General features: G+C 46.2%; 1 protein-coding gene across 1 annotated transcript in view; it reads left to right on the forward strand.

Moving 5' to 3' along the window:
• The first annotated feature begins 372 nt into the window (after positions 1 to 372).
• The window catches only part of Mid1 (calcium-permeable channel component Mid1), a 366055-nt gene continuing 350863 nt past the window's right edge, over positions 373 to 15564 (forward strand). The window contains exon 1 of the mRNA XM_071586384.1: positions 373 to 1456. Coding sequence (XP_071442485.1) covers positions 467 to 1456 — 990 coding nt within the window. The 5' untranslated portion in view covers positions 373 to 466. The remainder of the gene's footprint in view (positions 1457 to 15564) is intronic.

Below are 15564 nucleotides of genomic sequence, written 5' to 3' on the forward strand. Positions count from 1 at the left end.
CTCCCGCGCCTCTCCGCCCCCCGCCGCCCCCTGCGCCGCGGGGGCGGCCATCCTCGCGGCGGCGGGAGTGGTGGCCGCCGCCGCCGCCCGCTCCGTGAGCCCCCCTCGGCGTGCGGCGGACCCCGGCGCCGGTGGGGCGCCGGGGGGGCGCCGCGACGACGACGATCGCGTCGGCCAGCGAATGTCCGCCCGGAGCGGGGGCCCCGCCGGTAGGGACCCTGCGGGGGAGCGGAGGCCCGCGCCGGGAGGGACGCCGTCGGATGGGTGTCCCCGCGATGCGGGCCCCGAGGACCCGAGGGCCCCCCGTGAGGAGGAGAGGGCCCGGAAGCCGCCGCCGCCGCAGCGCCTCCGCCACCAGTCGCCGCCCCTCCTCCTCGGCCGCCCCTCCGCCACCCGCGCCTCTTGCTGAACCGCCGCCGCCGCCGCCGCCAACGACGCCGCCGCCTCCTCAACCCCCTTCTCCGCCATGGCCCCCGGGGGCGGCCGGCGGCGGCGGGGCCGCCCGGACGACGACTATCCGCACCACCGCGGCAGCACCAGCACCACCACAACCGGCGGCAACCACGGCCAGCGGCGACACCACCGCCCCCGGAGGAGGGAGAAGAGAAGCCCCCGCACCGCCTGGGGCCGGGCCTTCGCCTTCGGCCACCAGGGGCACCAACCGCCGGTGCGCGACCTCCTGCAGCGGTGGCGCCGCTGCCTCGCCTCGTTGCTCTTCTTCACGGTGCTCCTGACTGAGCACGCGGGCGGCGCCCTGGCGGCCGAAGACCTCGGGGGCGGCGGCCCCCCCGTCGCCTCGCCACCCCCTCCTCGCCCCCCCGAGGCGCTCTCGGCGGCGGCGGCGGTTCAGCAGGTGGCCCCTACTGCCACCTCCAACACCACCCCCACCGCTACCCCCCCGTCCCCCTCGCCGCCCCCCGACCCACCACCTCCCCACACCCGAACCCCTCCGTCCTCGCCTCCGACGGCGCCGCCCCCGGGGGCCCGCGGCCCTCCGCCCCCGGACCTCTCCGACGTGGACAATCGGACTTGCGCGGGTGCGGCCCGGGACGTGTGGGAGCCGCCCCCGTCGGAGGCCGTCGTCGACTATGAGTGCCCTGCCCCCTGCGCCGCCCCCGGTGGCGGCAGAGCGGACTCCTCGGGCGGCTCCGCCAACCAAACCACTACTCAGTGCCTTTACTACTTGGAGGAGATGGCGCAAGGGGAGGCCGCCTGCGCGGAGGGCGAGGGCCGGCTGAAGGCCCTGCACCTCAAGCACTGCTGCGAGTCGAGCGTGTGGTCCGCCCTGCCCCCGGAGGCCAGGGGCGGGGGAACCGAAATCTGCACGGCCTCGGTGCGAAGTATCCTCGAGGCGGATGACCTGTCGCGCCGGATTACTTGCGAGTTCGACAACGTCCTTGACCGCTACGACTGTGGCCAGGTGTACTCTGTCCGCTTTGGCTGCGACAATTGCAAGGTGAGTGAGTGAGGGTATCTCCGGATGGACGGTCCCGCCCCCGCCTATGCGAGGACCCCCCCCCCCTGGTGCTCCTTTTTGAAGTGCTCGCGGGAGTTTCCCACACCCCCCCCCCCACGAGTGGTGCGTGGCAAAAAGCACCGCGCGCGTTTGGTGCCACGTCCTCCCGGTGCCCACATTCCAGTTCCGCATCGCAATCTTCCTGGTTCGACTGGGCCAAGTTGACGTGGGATACCTTGGCAAAACGCCCTCAGCCCTTCCCCCTGATCCGGCACCCTTAATCCCCAAGGGCCGACCCCTGCTCCTTCCGACGCCCTTCTCTCTCACGATGAGTATCTTCTGCTGTTGGAATTTACATCTCCGTGTCAAATGGCCGATATTGGCCCTCCGTTTATGTGATCACAACGTTTCCATTGAAGCCTTTTGATGGACGCACTAAAGCTACGCTGGTTATTTGCCTGGAAAAAAAGGCTTTAATCGTACCCCTGGAGTTTGTGACTATACTGTGGTGTGCCATCAACGACATTTTGGATTCGTAAGTTCGAATTGGGGACGAGGTTCTAATTTTTTCCAACATGGTGGCCGTCGAGTGCATCAACCAGTCGGAAACGCTCCTTGGATATTTATTCTCTCTTGACGCGGAGAAGGGAATGCTGTCACTCTGCTCACGAGTGTATTCCTCACTTTCATAAATTTGGAGGGGAAACCATCAGCCCCCATTTTTTGATGGACTTTGATTATGTTAGCTGCTCGCTTCTCTGCTGAGATTCTACTGGAAAGGATTTCGCAGGACACCTTCACAACCCGTTTTCTTGAAGGGCGAAGTGAGGCTTAAGAAGCCATGACTCGACAAACTTATTCTTAACTCTATTCCTTTTACTGGTGCGTAATTAACGTAGCAAGGAAATTAACTGACCGTGCGTTGGGAGATCGCCGTATTGGTTAATTGACGCAAGCTATGAATTACTTATGTCACGCAATGAAACGGGAGTTGAATCGTACGGGCGGAAGCAATCATTTTCCGTTGATTACTGAATTTTGCGTCTTGCCATAGGACTGGTGAAGCATTTTCTACATTTTGTCTTTTTTGTCTCTCTTGCCATTTACATGATCCTATATTTACGGAGAGTTGAATTTACGAACGGAGTGGGTTAATTCCGCCTACGAAGGCAAATTAAACTAAGCTAGAAGGGATATGTGACGATATACGCAGAAGAATAGTTTTTTATGCCGAATACCTTAATTTAGTTAAGGAAGCAATGCCCGAGGATAGATATCCCCTTTGAAATACGCAAACTATTTGAGATTGTGAAGTTGTTAAATGCACGCTTGATAAATAAGACCTAATTAGTGAAGACACTTTGAAACCCATAGTGACTCAAAGCCAATATATTGCAGAGGGACAAGGCTGAGACTGAAGAGGACTTTATAAAGTATGCGTTCTATCAAAGATTGGGCATGTAATTGATGAGGATTAATGAATTCATATCGCGTGCAGGAGGAACAAGGGCGCATATTGCCAATGTCGAGTACCGCTTAGCATGCGCAGTTATCCAGGTCCATCCAGATAATGTCAATTAATTGTCTGCCGATTTAGATACGCGGCTCGGTGTATCATTTGTATTCATTGTAATACATTCGGCTGATGCCTTAATTGGACTATCTTGTGCAAAGATGAAAAGAGGCTAAATTTATAGCTCCAGAAGGGATGCGCCAAAAATATTTGCCAATTTAAGTTTGTACACATGTTATAATCCGAAATTAGGGATCCAAAGAAGTACTTCATGAATGAATGGTATCTTTAAGAATATTTTATTACTTCCTGTAATGATTATTTTTGGGTGTAACGTTTAAACTACCGATTAAATATTTAGAATAAAAATTTCTCCTTTCAAGAGAATTTTCTCCTTTGTCTGGTGAATAAATGGAAAAACAAATTCTTTCATGTGTAGTGCTGATGTCCTCCGTAGGTACTTATATATATATATATATATATATATATATATATATATATATATATACATATATATATATACACACATAAACGAGCTGTTGTTCAGAGGGACGCATTTTTTTCTTTCTCCGCCTGGTTATACCTTGAACTGAATATACGATTAAACTGATATATGCGTAGTAACTGTCCAACGACTTTACATGAAACCCTGTAGATCCCTGAATATTCCTCCAAGTCTTGCCGCTTTCATCCCAGGAAAGATGTGAATGATAGGATGACATAAATGGACCACCTTTGAAGCCATCCATCCGATCTATGTGTCAGATATCAATGCAAAGTTGGAGGGCGCGAGAGGAAATAGCGCATTATTCCATCCATGTCAGGGGGGAGCTTATTGTCCGGTTGCATTGGCCGAGTGACCCTCCTTCCCGAGGGATGTAACATGTCAAAACTACAAAAGTTGGCATTAGTAGTAAGAACACGGGACTATATGGCCCTTAGCTGTTCATTCTCAACGTAGATGAAGTTAAATTTGAGTCGTGTCTCTCGTCGATGGCGCACGTCTTTAACCCCGTCCCTCCGAATTCCCTTCGCATCTTCCATTTCTTCCTGATGAAAGCGGAACGGAGGCAGAGCATAACGTCTCACGGAAGCCACAAATCTGACCAGGTCTTCCTCCATTTGGCTCCCTGGAAACCCCTTAGATTCCGAAACGAGTCATTTCTCGCTGCGACAGCGTGTAAAACGTGAGATGCTCGTGGGAAATGAGATCTTCTCGCTATTGCCTGAACTTCGTATTCCCAACGTGAGTTCACGAGGAGTGGTTTATTTTGAATCAAGATTTCAGCAAGTTTTCTCTCCTAGGCATTGGCATTCGACGCCACAGCCCTCGCGATTGATCGCCTCCCGAAGCCCTCCCTCCCCCATCTCCATCTTCGCTGCCTTCGGCACTCGCTCCCGTTCTGATATGTGCTAATACTTTCGGACCTCGTAGTTTCTTCAATACTCCATTAGGCGCTTTACTTATCTGAATACTTTTCAAAGAACAACTTTCGTTGAGGATGAGACTTAGATGATCTCATTGTGCCGTCTGATTGCGGCCATTGAAGGTATTCCCGTCACCACCAAGCGTTACGTCAAAGCATTACTACGATATTAGAGATGTAAGATACTCTTAGTGTGACAAATTCAATAAATTCTCCCTGGATCTGATTTTTCCTCATAATCAGGATGTGCATCATTATAATCAAACTTAGAAAGCATAGAAAGCATTAAATGCTAAAGCAAGAAGCGGAAATTGGAGTTGTTTCATCGAAGGGTGGTTGTCAGGAGAATGGATGGCAAAGTAGAATTACTCGTCCGGAAAGGTTGCGAGTGGGAGAACTGGCGCTGGTTTTCTATTAAACCATGTTGTATAGTTCGTCACTCTCCTCCCGCGAGAATCCAAAGTGACAATAGGTTACTTACTCTGAAGCTTCATATATCGATCTCGCCAAAGTTTTCCGGAAATGGGACTCGAACAGCGGTCTTCTGGTTGAATGTTTAAATTTATCGTTCATTAATTTTCTAACCTTCGGTTCCGAAATTTCACGCGTGTCCGGGCAAATTTCGAGCCGCCCATGTTGAATGGATATTATCCTACTCCTTGAACTTCTTAGAAGATAATTTGCCCTTTCATTGCGGTCATTTATGGATGGTATCCTCTCTTTTGCCTTGTTAGAGGATACTACATGTCCTTTTTTTGCGGTCATAGTCCAACAAAAGAAATCTCTACTTGGTCGTAATTATGTATTGAACGCCGTCGGGATTAGTACTGGGCGAACTCCATCATCACCCACCAAACCGACCTTCGGGTCGATTACTGTGTTTATGGTTTTTCTTTAAAATCACTTTTGTCGCAAAAAATGCTCAGGTTTACCGACAATTTGATTGTTCTTTAATTTAAAAAATAAGTACTATCAAGGAATTTTGGTTGGTTTCTCATAAGTTATTGTTGCTGTTTCTCAGAAGATTTTGTTTTCGTTTGACGCCGTAAATTGGCCTCGGACAAAAAGAAATAAGATGACCTCAGCTCTCGGGTGGCGAGGGATTCGATCAAGCTGCCAACATCGAAACTCAGCGTTGGGCCCTGTAGTGTTGTGCGGTTGACCTCGATTCGCCCCTTGCCTTCACTGGTCAAGATTTGACCAATCCAAGTTGGTGGAAAGTCTGAAGTCGGTAGCCTAGCAAAAAAAGTAGAGCATAGCCAGCGGAGGCTAAGCCTCACTTCTACTCCGGGGACATAGAAATGATCGAGAGATTGTGATTGATTGGAATGCTTGCCCCACCTCCCGTCCAAGTAGTGTTCAAGGTTATGGACAGCGGTTTTTGTGCCTGTGTTTAATGTGATCGTTGGGCTAAAAAAAGGGTCATCTCTAACATGTCGCGAGCACTTTTTTATTGGTTTATTATAAATTTTAATTGAAGTTTATCTGACGGGAGTCGGGACGAATTGTTGAATCTGAAGATTGTTGCGTCCCCCACTTTTCCGGGAGCCTCATATTAATCCCTTTCGTGCGCCTCGTCGACTCTCAACACCCTTCTACACTTGGCCTAAGAATCCTGGCTCCCTTGATCCTCCTCGCCGGGGCTTTTCTTCTCTAGATCTTGACTCGTGCCCCATTCATCTTTTTCCCTGCATGGTGCTCCACACGGCCTCCTCCGTGCATTTCCTCCCCACCCCCCACTTCACCGCCGCAATGGAACTCCAGTTTCCGCTTCCAGCGTTGTGTTCCGAAGGCTGCTATTATTCTCCAGTCTACTTCCCCTGCGCTAGGTGCCTCTCAACGCCTAAGTGTCACGCTCTTAGTGAGAACTTTGTTCTTATTTGTTTATTCTTCGAGTACAGTGAGCGTTAACATGCCATAATAATGCAGAATGGACTAAAAAATAAAAGGTATTTTGCACTTCATATGGCGAGAGGAATCCTTAATTGAGCGCCACCTGTATTGTATTCGCTACCAAGCAACGTGATCTCGGGAGGCTGTCTCACATAGGGGGACCTTCTAACCTTTCGCCAATTCGGATCACGGAGGACGCGAGTGTCCCGGGTGGACGTCCGCCTCCGTGCCGACGGCCCAAAAGTCGCGATCGGTGGTCAAGGAGTCATCCGAACACATATTTTGATGGACGAAAGTCCCACTGCCTTCGAACGCTCGGTAGGCGTTTATCTAATTAAATGCATATAATACAAAACCAGGAATTAAATAATCCTATTTGAATAAATTTAATGGGAAAATATTTGAATGAATTAACGCCGCGGTGATTTATATAATTTCGCCTTCTTCCTCTTTCAAATGCAATTTTCTCTGGCTCGCGGAGTGTACTGCATTTTAAAGTATCCCTTAACTGAGTTGTACTGTGGGACTGCATCGAGCTTTACCGTTTAACATCTTTTACCATTTGATGTCTATTTGATTTGCTTCCAGAATTAATAATTATATAATTCAAATATATAATTAACATACTCCAATTGTTAATGGAATCTCTCGTATTCATGCCATTTAGCCTAATTCGAGTTAAGAAAATTGAAGTAAGGTCATCTGTTATGATTCATTTTATGCCGTAGTCTTCCAACCTCCTTACCCCAGAGAATAATTTACTCAATTGCATTGCAATTTAATATGCACCCTATCATTGCAGTTCCTTAAATTAAAGAAAGCCTCAGTAAATGGAGAGAAACTGCTACTCATAAAATATTCTGAAATTCCTAGCGGGTTTATTGCGACGGGGTATCAGAATGGATACAAAGGAAATTTGACGGCTTGGTCATTTATCATGTGAGGAAAATATTTTCTGGTAAACCATTAGCTGTAATGGTCGTGCCTAATGCCATGAGATGCCGTTAAAATGTACGTACTTGGACAAAACTTACTGCTACTGGTGTCTACGTGAGTGTACGTATATTTGGAATACGCAGATGAACTGATACGCTGAAACGACATCATATTTCATGAAAAGAAAACTTGTGCGAATAAATCGGTGTGATAAACGAATTTAGACCATTTAAGGGTACAATTTTGAGGTTGTCCTAGTGTGAACTTAGCCTAGATTTCACTAACTGGGAACCGGCTTGAAGTGTATAAGGCTTGAAATCATCGATATACTAATATGAGTGAATCACACACTTTGTCCCTATACCCTATTGGCTCCTTGTCTGGCTGCATTGTGCATCCCGATTGGAGCTGCGGCCCCCAGCGCCCACTTCCCTCCTCCGCCATCGCCTCCCCCCCCCCACCACCACCCTCGCCCCAACACCCTCAGTCCATCGCGTTGCCCATCCGTCTTCCTTTTGGTCGACTCCTCTTTCCTCTCTCTGCCTTCTGGATTTTTTTGGCATTCGCTGCTGGCATGCTACTCTCGCATGAGCTAACCATCGTATCCTTTGAATTTGATAAACCTTGCGGTATCCATATGCTTAAAGATTTCATCTGTTCTCTCCGCATATTCAATTCTCCATACTGCATGCATGATTCCATTCGACTGGGACGGAAATACGTCAAATGTTTTTTCCTTCAAATTTCCTTGATGCCTCTTGTTCCTCTTTTGGAATTGTCTACTTTTCAACTCCATAGCTGAAGACTGGTCTATCAAGAGTCTTTCATATTTTCATATTGGTATTGAGGCTCTCGAGTTTTCATTTCAACATTTTACTATTTAAATAATACGCCTATTCCCCGATTGCATGCCATCTTTGGATCGCCGTGTCCATGTGCCCTGATTTGTCCATTATGGGTCTTCGATGCCTAACTTACCAGCCGCTTCAAATGAGTTAACCTCCACACAGAAGAGATGTAGTTTTCTTCTTGTCTCCGAAGCGGAGATTATCATATAAAGAGTTTAAATGGCGTTCGCATTTAATCCCATTTCAACTAATTTTTGGCCGAGATATTTATTGACCTCTGCCAGACGTTGGCTACAGTCATCACACCATCGACATGTGCATATACACGCTTTCAAAAAAGGAAGTTATGTTGCCGCACCCTGTATTTGACTCGCCATATTCATTTCTGCCCTTCCATGATCCACATTTCTAATGACGTGATTTGGTGGCATAATTAAGGAGCTCGTTGCCGACCCATCGCATTATTTGGCAACCTTTTAAGGAGTGAATAATTCACGTTTCATATTTTCCTACTCCATTTTGCGTTTGAATACCACATAGGGTTTTTTTGTACATGACGATTACGCCGATGCGTCGAAACTTGTTGTACCGAATAAGCATTTAGTGGAAAGATATATTGGCATGTTTATTTCAGTGATAATGGATTTCCGATAAGTTAAGCATGAAAACATCGAATATAGCTCTTATTTCATCCGAACGAAATATAAAACAGGGCAAATTTGGGGCAAATATTAATTTTTCCTTGATTTATTCTCATTGTGGTTATGTCTCAGATAGTATTGAGAGGTTAATGTTATTGCTTCAATACCACCGCTATCTATGAATTAACCTCTGACTAGGGGAAGGAAGGAACCTGAGGAGGTCACTCTTGCCTTAAATGTATTTTGCAACGGATGCATAATGAGGAGAGGAAAAAAGCTCGGTGTCCACCATCATTCTATTTTATTATTACTTAGAGAGCTTTTTTACTGAGCTTTCATTAATTATACTGGCCCAAAATTCCTCTCAGAGTAGTTGGATTTCCTTGTGTTGTTTGGTCTATTCCGCGGGAGAAATTACTGCGGCCATTAACTATCTCTATTGCCCCAAGAGAAGCAGTTTTCGATGAAGTTCCTTCCATGGTCCCTTTAATGATGTATCAAGTAATTATTAGCCTGTCATTATTTAGTTTAATTTAATGAATCAAGCCAATCCGTGTTTAAAGTCGTGAAGTGCGGGGGAAGAAAGAAGATGCCCCTAGAATCAAAGTGAATGGAGACGCTCAGAGTGCCAATGGGAATTGGAAGAGGAGGGATAGAGAGAGAGAGATAGAGGGGGGGGCAGGAAGTGGAAGGGAAAAGGAGAGTTTTATCGAGCATATGTGTATTTGCATTCACCGACATATAATTTTTTGCTTTTCCCAATCGATACTTCGGTCATTCTTCTCCATTCAAAGGAGACTCCGAGGAAACAATTTGAAGTTATATTTTTCACAATTATTCATCTAATTTTTCTTTCGCAGTCAACGACATTTCAGCTTTTTACTTCCCTTTGTTCCTTCGAGCTGTTCCTTCGCCGGGTGCTTATTGGAGGTGTCGAAGTCATTGTGAAGGGAGGGAGCTGTTCATTGACACCTCGTGACCTCCACCTCCTTGCAATTCCACCGATCGAAAGAGAAAGAGCCTCGCTCAAGGATTGTTGCGCTCATCGACAGTCATTTCATTCCGGACGACCGCTCCCATTCCCCACTGCTGCTCGAATACATGCTCTTCGCTGCACTCTCGATGATTGCACGCACTATGCGCTTCGGTTTGCCATTTCCAATGTTTTCTTTTTTGTAAATGCAGTTTTTACTTTTTGAGTTGCATACCCACGTAATCATTAAAAAAAAAATTCTTAAGTCGTTTTTATATTGCTATTTCATCTCTATTTGCAAAAATAATGGCAGAAAAATTATTAACTTATTCTTTCTGCAGGGCATCAAAGCGTGCTACTATCAATGCAATATACTTTTGAATGAATTAACTAATGCCTAATACTTTAATGATAAGATGTTTATTATAAAAACACACTTGTTCTACCTATTATATTTACAACACATTAGTAGTATTGAGGGGAGGCGACCGACTGCTGAGGTCATTTGCGCCATAGGGGATGGACAGGAAAGGATGAAGGGTGGAGAGGAACCCGGCGTCGGCATTAGCCCACTCTTTACGAAAGGCGCCAAGGGGTCCTCAGCTTAACGTCCCATCCGACGGACGGCGAACTCAATCAAAGTGCCCTCCACAAAAACTGCCAGCCACTCACTTAAAGCACCTAAAGTAGGGATCGAGATACCTCTGAAAAATATTCAACACCGCTGGTATGTGAACCCGGGCCCTCTGGGTGGGAAGCCAGTACGATAGCCACCTCACCATCTCGATCCCCTCCACATTAGTGAAAGCAAAGATCTCTAAAATGTATTGCGCAGGAGAAATAACAATTAGACGGATCTTCATCTGTTTGCAGTTTTTATTAACGGGCACAGTATTATAAGAATATATGCATAAAAAATAGAAGGCCTAACCGAAGTCGAGAGAAGAAATTACTTGAACGGCTGACGGCACTCATGAAAGATCGCTCATATATTTCAATTTGATTTAACTTGATGAACATTTATTCGAGGCATTCGATTTGTTAAAGGTAAGTGCATCCGTATTAATACTATAACCTAGGAATCACTTCCTCTTGTTGATCCTTTGTTCCTTCCCTCTTCCTCCCTTCGTCACTTCTGCCCGAGTTCATGCTTTCTAATAAGTCTGCGTACCCTTCCTTCCTCTCTCTCTCTCGGCGACCTTAAATCCTGCCTTTTATGATGGTCTGCAACATCCCACCTCGTCTCTTCAACGTAATATTTTCCATGACATTTTCCTGAGTTCTTCGGATTTTCCTTTGCAACTTCCTCTCGTCACCCACCATATTTTGAACTTCATCTTTTCTTTTCCTCTCGGCATTATTGCATGAGGGCCAGTCAAATGAAAACCGAAAACCCACCATGACACACGCAAACACACGCACACATTCGGCGCGAAAGGTTGCGACACTGTTTTTACGTATTTATGCTGCTGCCATCGCTGTGGTAGCAGAACTGCATGGTGACTACCGATAGGCGCACGCGGTCGTTGCGTTGATATGTTCTTTTTGGTGCGTGGACTGGTGCTTAATGTGTTCGCCCAGCTGTATGAATGGAGGCAAGCGAAGAAGAGCAGAGAGTTGTGGTTCGTATTCTGAAGGTGCTGGAGTGGTGAACTGAAATTCATGTCTGCGGTGCACGATGGACACTGCACGTCCCTGACCTGCCCGTGACCATTCCACGCTAAAGTTGTAGCGGGTGTTCGGTTTTCATATGAATATGAATGTGAAAAATTGGCAATTTTCCACAAAATAAAATGTAATACGACCAGTTTCAAGGCAATTACATCATCATCAGGTCTATGATGATGTAGTTACATTGAAACCGGTCGTATTAAATTTTATTTTCTGGAACATTGCCATTTATTAATTAAATGAAAAATTATGCCTATGAATAATATTGCATGGAAAATTTTGCACTTATTTATAACATTAAGTTGGGCTATCTACGGGGATTAGGTGCTATATGGGAGGGCCTAAGGGTTTGAGTCCATATCTAATGTCGGCATCGGCGTGTTGCATATAAAATACGCGGGTACTGTTGCACCCTTTTATCCAGAGACGGCCGAATCTTCCGCACTAATACAGTACGCCAAGGTCAGCGGTTGGGGCTCCCAATACCCGCATCCAGAGCAAGCATCGAAAGGGGGAGTGGGGCTAGGTGAAATGATGATATTTGGTGCAACGAAATTAGAGGTTGGTAGTACTCGTTTTTAAATGGAGTTTCCCAACGGAATCGCCGAATGCCCTGGAACCCGGATAAGGTGCTCATGGTGCCCCTTGCTGCCGAGTAGCCGCGTCAATCCAAAATGACAAATTTCCTTTTCCTGGTGGTATTAAAGAAGGGAAGGGAACGACGGCAGAAAATACTGCATACCTGTCCTCGGACATGCCTAAACTCGTGGGTGGATTGCGTAGGTTTGCCGTTGTATTGAATTACTTGATGGCGACATTGTTTTTTTATTCCGCTTAACGGCAAAAAGCATTTTTTCTTTCTATGGTTCATTTTTTGTACGACGGAAGAAATTTATCCGAATGATACCACATTGAGATCAGGATTAAAAATATGCTCAAGGGTCACGTGAATCCTAAATATTGACTTCGCCATGATGAACTTATCCCACACGGAGACGTTCGTGCAAATATGAGCCGGCCGGGCCTCGGCAGGCGCCATTAGTGTGAATTTTGCGGCGACTCCGCTGCTCTGCTCTTGGTTTCCCCCCTTGATAAATGCGGCCCCCCACCCGCCCCGCTCCCGAGAATCCATGGAAAGGGTGGGGCACTTGACCCTTGATCACCTGTGAGTCCCCTGGTCATCCCAATCGCCCCCCTCTTCCGATCTCATTTCCGACCGCGGGATTTTCTTCCCGGCGGCAATATTTCGCTTTTGCTGTTTCAAAATTGCTCAATATTTTGGCTGGCACGCGATGGTTGGGCTCGAAAGACAGGATTTGTTCTCTTCTTGTAGACATTAGAAATTCATTCCGCTGAGATATCTCGAGCGACAGAGATGAGATTTATAGTTCTGGCTTCGAGGCTTTATCTTAACATTGCAACTTCACGTTTTAGTCTTTCGTGGGAGAAAAATACCCCGACTTATCATACGAGTTCCGTTCGATGACAAATGATAGTCTTTTACTTAACAACTAAACTTAATTCATTCTCAAAATTGTCAAGGTCCTTCTCAAAATAGACTCCAATTGGGTGCGACGCTCCGTGTGTCCGATCTTTTTCTCCAGTTTTTGAACTCATTTTGAAAGCCATTTCCTGGGAAACCCCTTAAAATCGCCTCTGGAGCATTCACCTCAGATTCTGACGATGAAAAAGCTTTTCCCGAGGGTAATTATTCACGAGGGAGAACCGTAGGATTCCAGATGGCGTGGACGACTGGATGAAGAACACGCGACACACTGATTTTCGCGCGGTATTCAGCAACAGCAACAAAAATTGCAGCGTGTGGTCTCGCATTACTAATATGATGCAACATCGGGTCTGTTCCTCCAAAAGACCTCACCTTCATTAATTTCAAATGCGATCACGGCTGCTGGCGAACATTGAGCTGCATCCGTGGTCGCAACTGCAAGAGCAGCCTCGGGATCCACCGCGCACAAACGGCCCTCTTGTGCAATTTATGTCGCTGTAGCATGTGAGTGACAACCAATGAAAGGTTAATTATTTCAGACGGTTCTGTTAGTGTTGCTCGACGATCGTCTCCCAGAGCAGCAACAGAGATGTCAATACTTACTTCCGGGAGAGCAGTGACTGGATCAGCTCCACTGGGTCCGCCTTCCTCTCAAATGGATCGTCTCTTTCTTCAAGCATGCCAAACCACCTTCCAGCTGTTCCAAGTCGTTAGAAAAGTCTCACTACGAGCGTCCTTTAGCATCGCAAACAGATGAAGGGGCTCAGGCAAAAGCAACACTTCAATGAAGCGTAATTGCTCTTCATATGTTACCTCCATCGTTACCGCGAACGAACTGGGCATGTTTCATATTGCAACGGCCGCCGCTGGTAGAGCCAAAGTAATCCAACTCATTCCGTATAAACATTACGTATTTAACTAGCGGAATAAAAAAATTATTATTAAATCAATATAAATTATTGATATATTCACATCTTTTCATTTATTTCGTAGATTTACTTACCTCATTTTGCCCAATTTACTGATGAAACTTGTGCGTGATTTGCACTTTAACCTAAACAAGAAATAATTTACTGATTTCGTAACATTAGCAAGTACGGTGATAATTTATTTTGATATGTTGATGGATGTTGTAATCACTTTAACTATGCATAAGGTCCCTAAATATTTATATTTGACCTTTCTCCTGACGGCGACTTAGTTTGTAGTGACATATTTGAAAACTTCCTTATAGTTTTCCAAATAACGGAGGCTTCATTTTATTATAAAATTGCTCGTGGTCTTTGGCGCGACCGTAAAGGTGGTCCTGTCAAGTTTTCCACTGTTTCCTCAAAATAGGTATTTACAGTTTGGCAGTTCACCTCAGTACCTCTTAAAATAAGTGTTATTCATTCCTCAAACTCGTTTCTGTGAATTTTTCATTTGACATGATGATGAAAATTGCCTCAAATAAATCATTAGGAGGGTTTTTAGTTTAACGTTCGCATTGAACCCTCGTCGCATTGCGGATCGTTAAGCGGATTCGTTCACACAGCAAATTTTTTCTGGCGAGACAGCTCGAAAGTCTCCATTTTAGAGTCTTGTTCAGGAGAAGCCGTTGCTGCATGGATGCGTGGAATGAGTCACGACGTGCCAACGGAACTTACTTGCAGAAGCAGCTAAGGGCTGCCTTGGATAGGCGGCGGCACGTTCGAACGGGAAGGAATTGCCCATTCCGAAACAGCTGCCTATCCTGGAGCGTCACATCTTAAATGGCACGGAATGATCGTCACGTCTGAACGAATTTCGAAAAAATCAGCGTCCTTCGCCACTCCATAATTCTCCTAAACCATTTAGTTCGCCGGAGGTTGAAAAATGCACTGGGGTTCTATAGGAGCGCACTTCGATGAAAGCGGATTGAATTCAATCGCCCATGGCATATTTTCATAAGGATTGTTTTTCCTATCGTATCTGATTTTACGGTAAACTCTGCCGCAGATATGATTGAAATTTAAAATAACGAAGCGCTTCCTCCGCTCTGATCCAAGGGATATGAATCACGCGGCTTTCGCGAGACAGCACGCACCCCAGGGACGCAATATATAGCGTGCCTCCACTCCCCCCCCCCCGGGAGTAAACTGGGCCGTCATCCATCACGCCCGTCCTCCTCCTACCCTCCGCACACCACTTGACCAATTCTCCTTCTTGGCTCACTCCACTTTCTCTAAATATAATCCTAGATTCAATTCTAAAATACGCAATTTGAAAATAATCTCAAATGAACATCTACGGCATAGCGAGCAGCCGTTATTTGAAGAACTTCTAACCTCTTCAGGTTTAAATGTTGTGGAAATGGATATTTTTAAAAGTTAAGTCCGGGCTGCGCATTGAAAAATTAATTTGTTCTTCTCGAGTAAATTTGCAATTTGTATCCTCGCCGAAGAGCTTTCAATGATATTTTTAAGTCAATTTTCTGTAATAACAAAACAAATAATTCAAAACATATCATTCAAATATGGGATAAAAGAGACAACTAAACCAGCAGCATAGGAATGGGAAGAAAAATGGGTGGCAGCGGAACGGGTTTTTTAATGCTTTGATAAATCCGATTGCTTTTGAACGTCATGCCCACTCTTGGTTTGTTTTGCCGATTCCACCCATAACTCTCCGAGGGGAGGCTAATGCCCCCTCCCCCTCAAATCCTTCCCTTTATACATTGA

Source organism: Hetaerina americana, unplaced genomic scaffold, assembly GCF_022747635.1.
Source record: "Hetaerina americana unplaced genomic scaffold, ioHetAmer1.1.p SCAF_22, whole genome shotgun sequence".
NCBI lineage: Eukaryota > Metazoa > Arthropoda > Insecta > Odonata > Calopterygidae > Hetaerina > Hetaerina americana.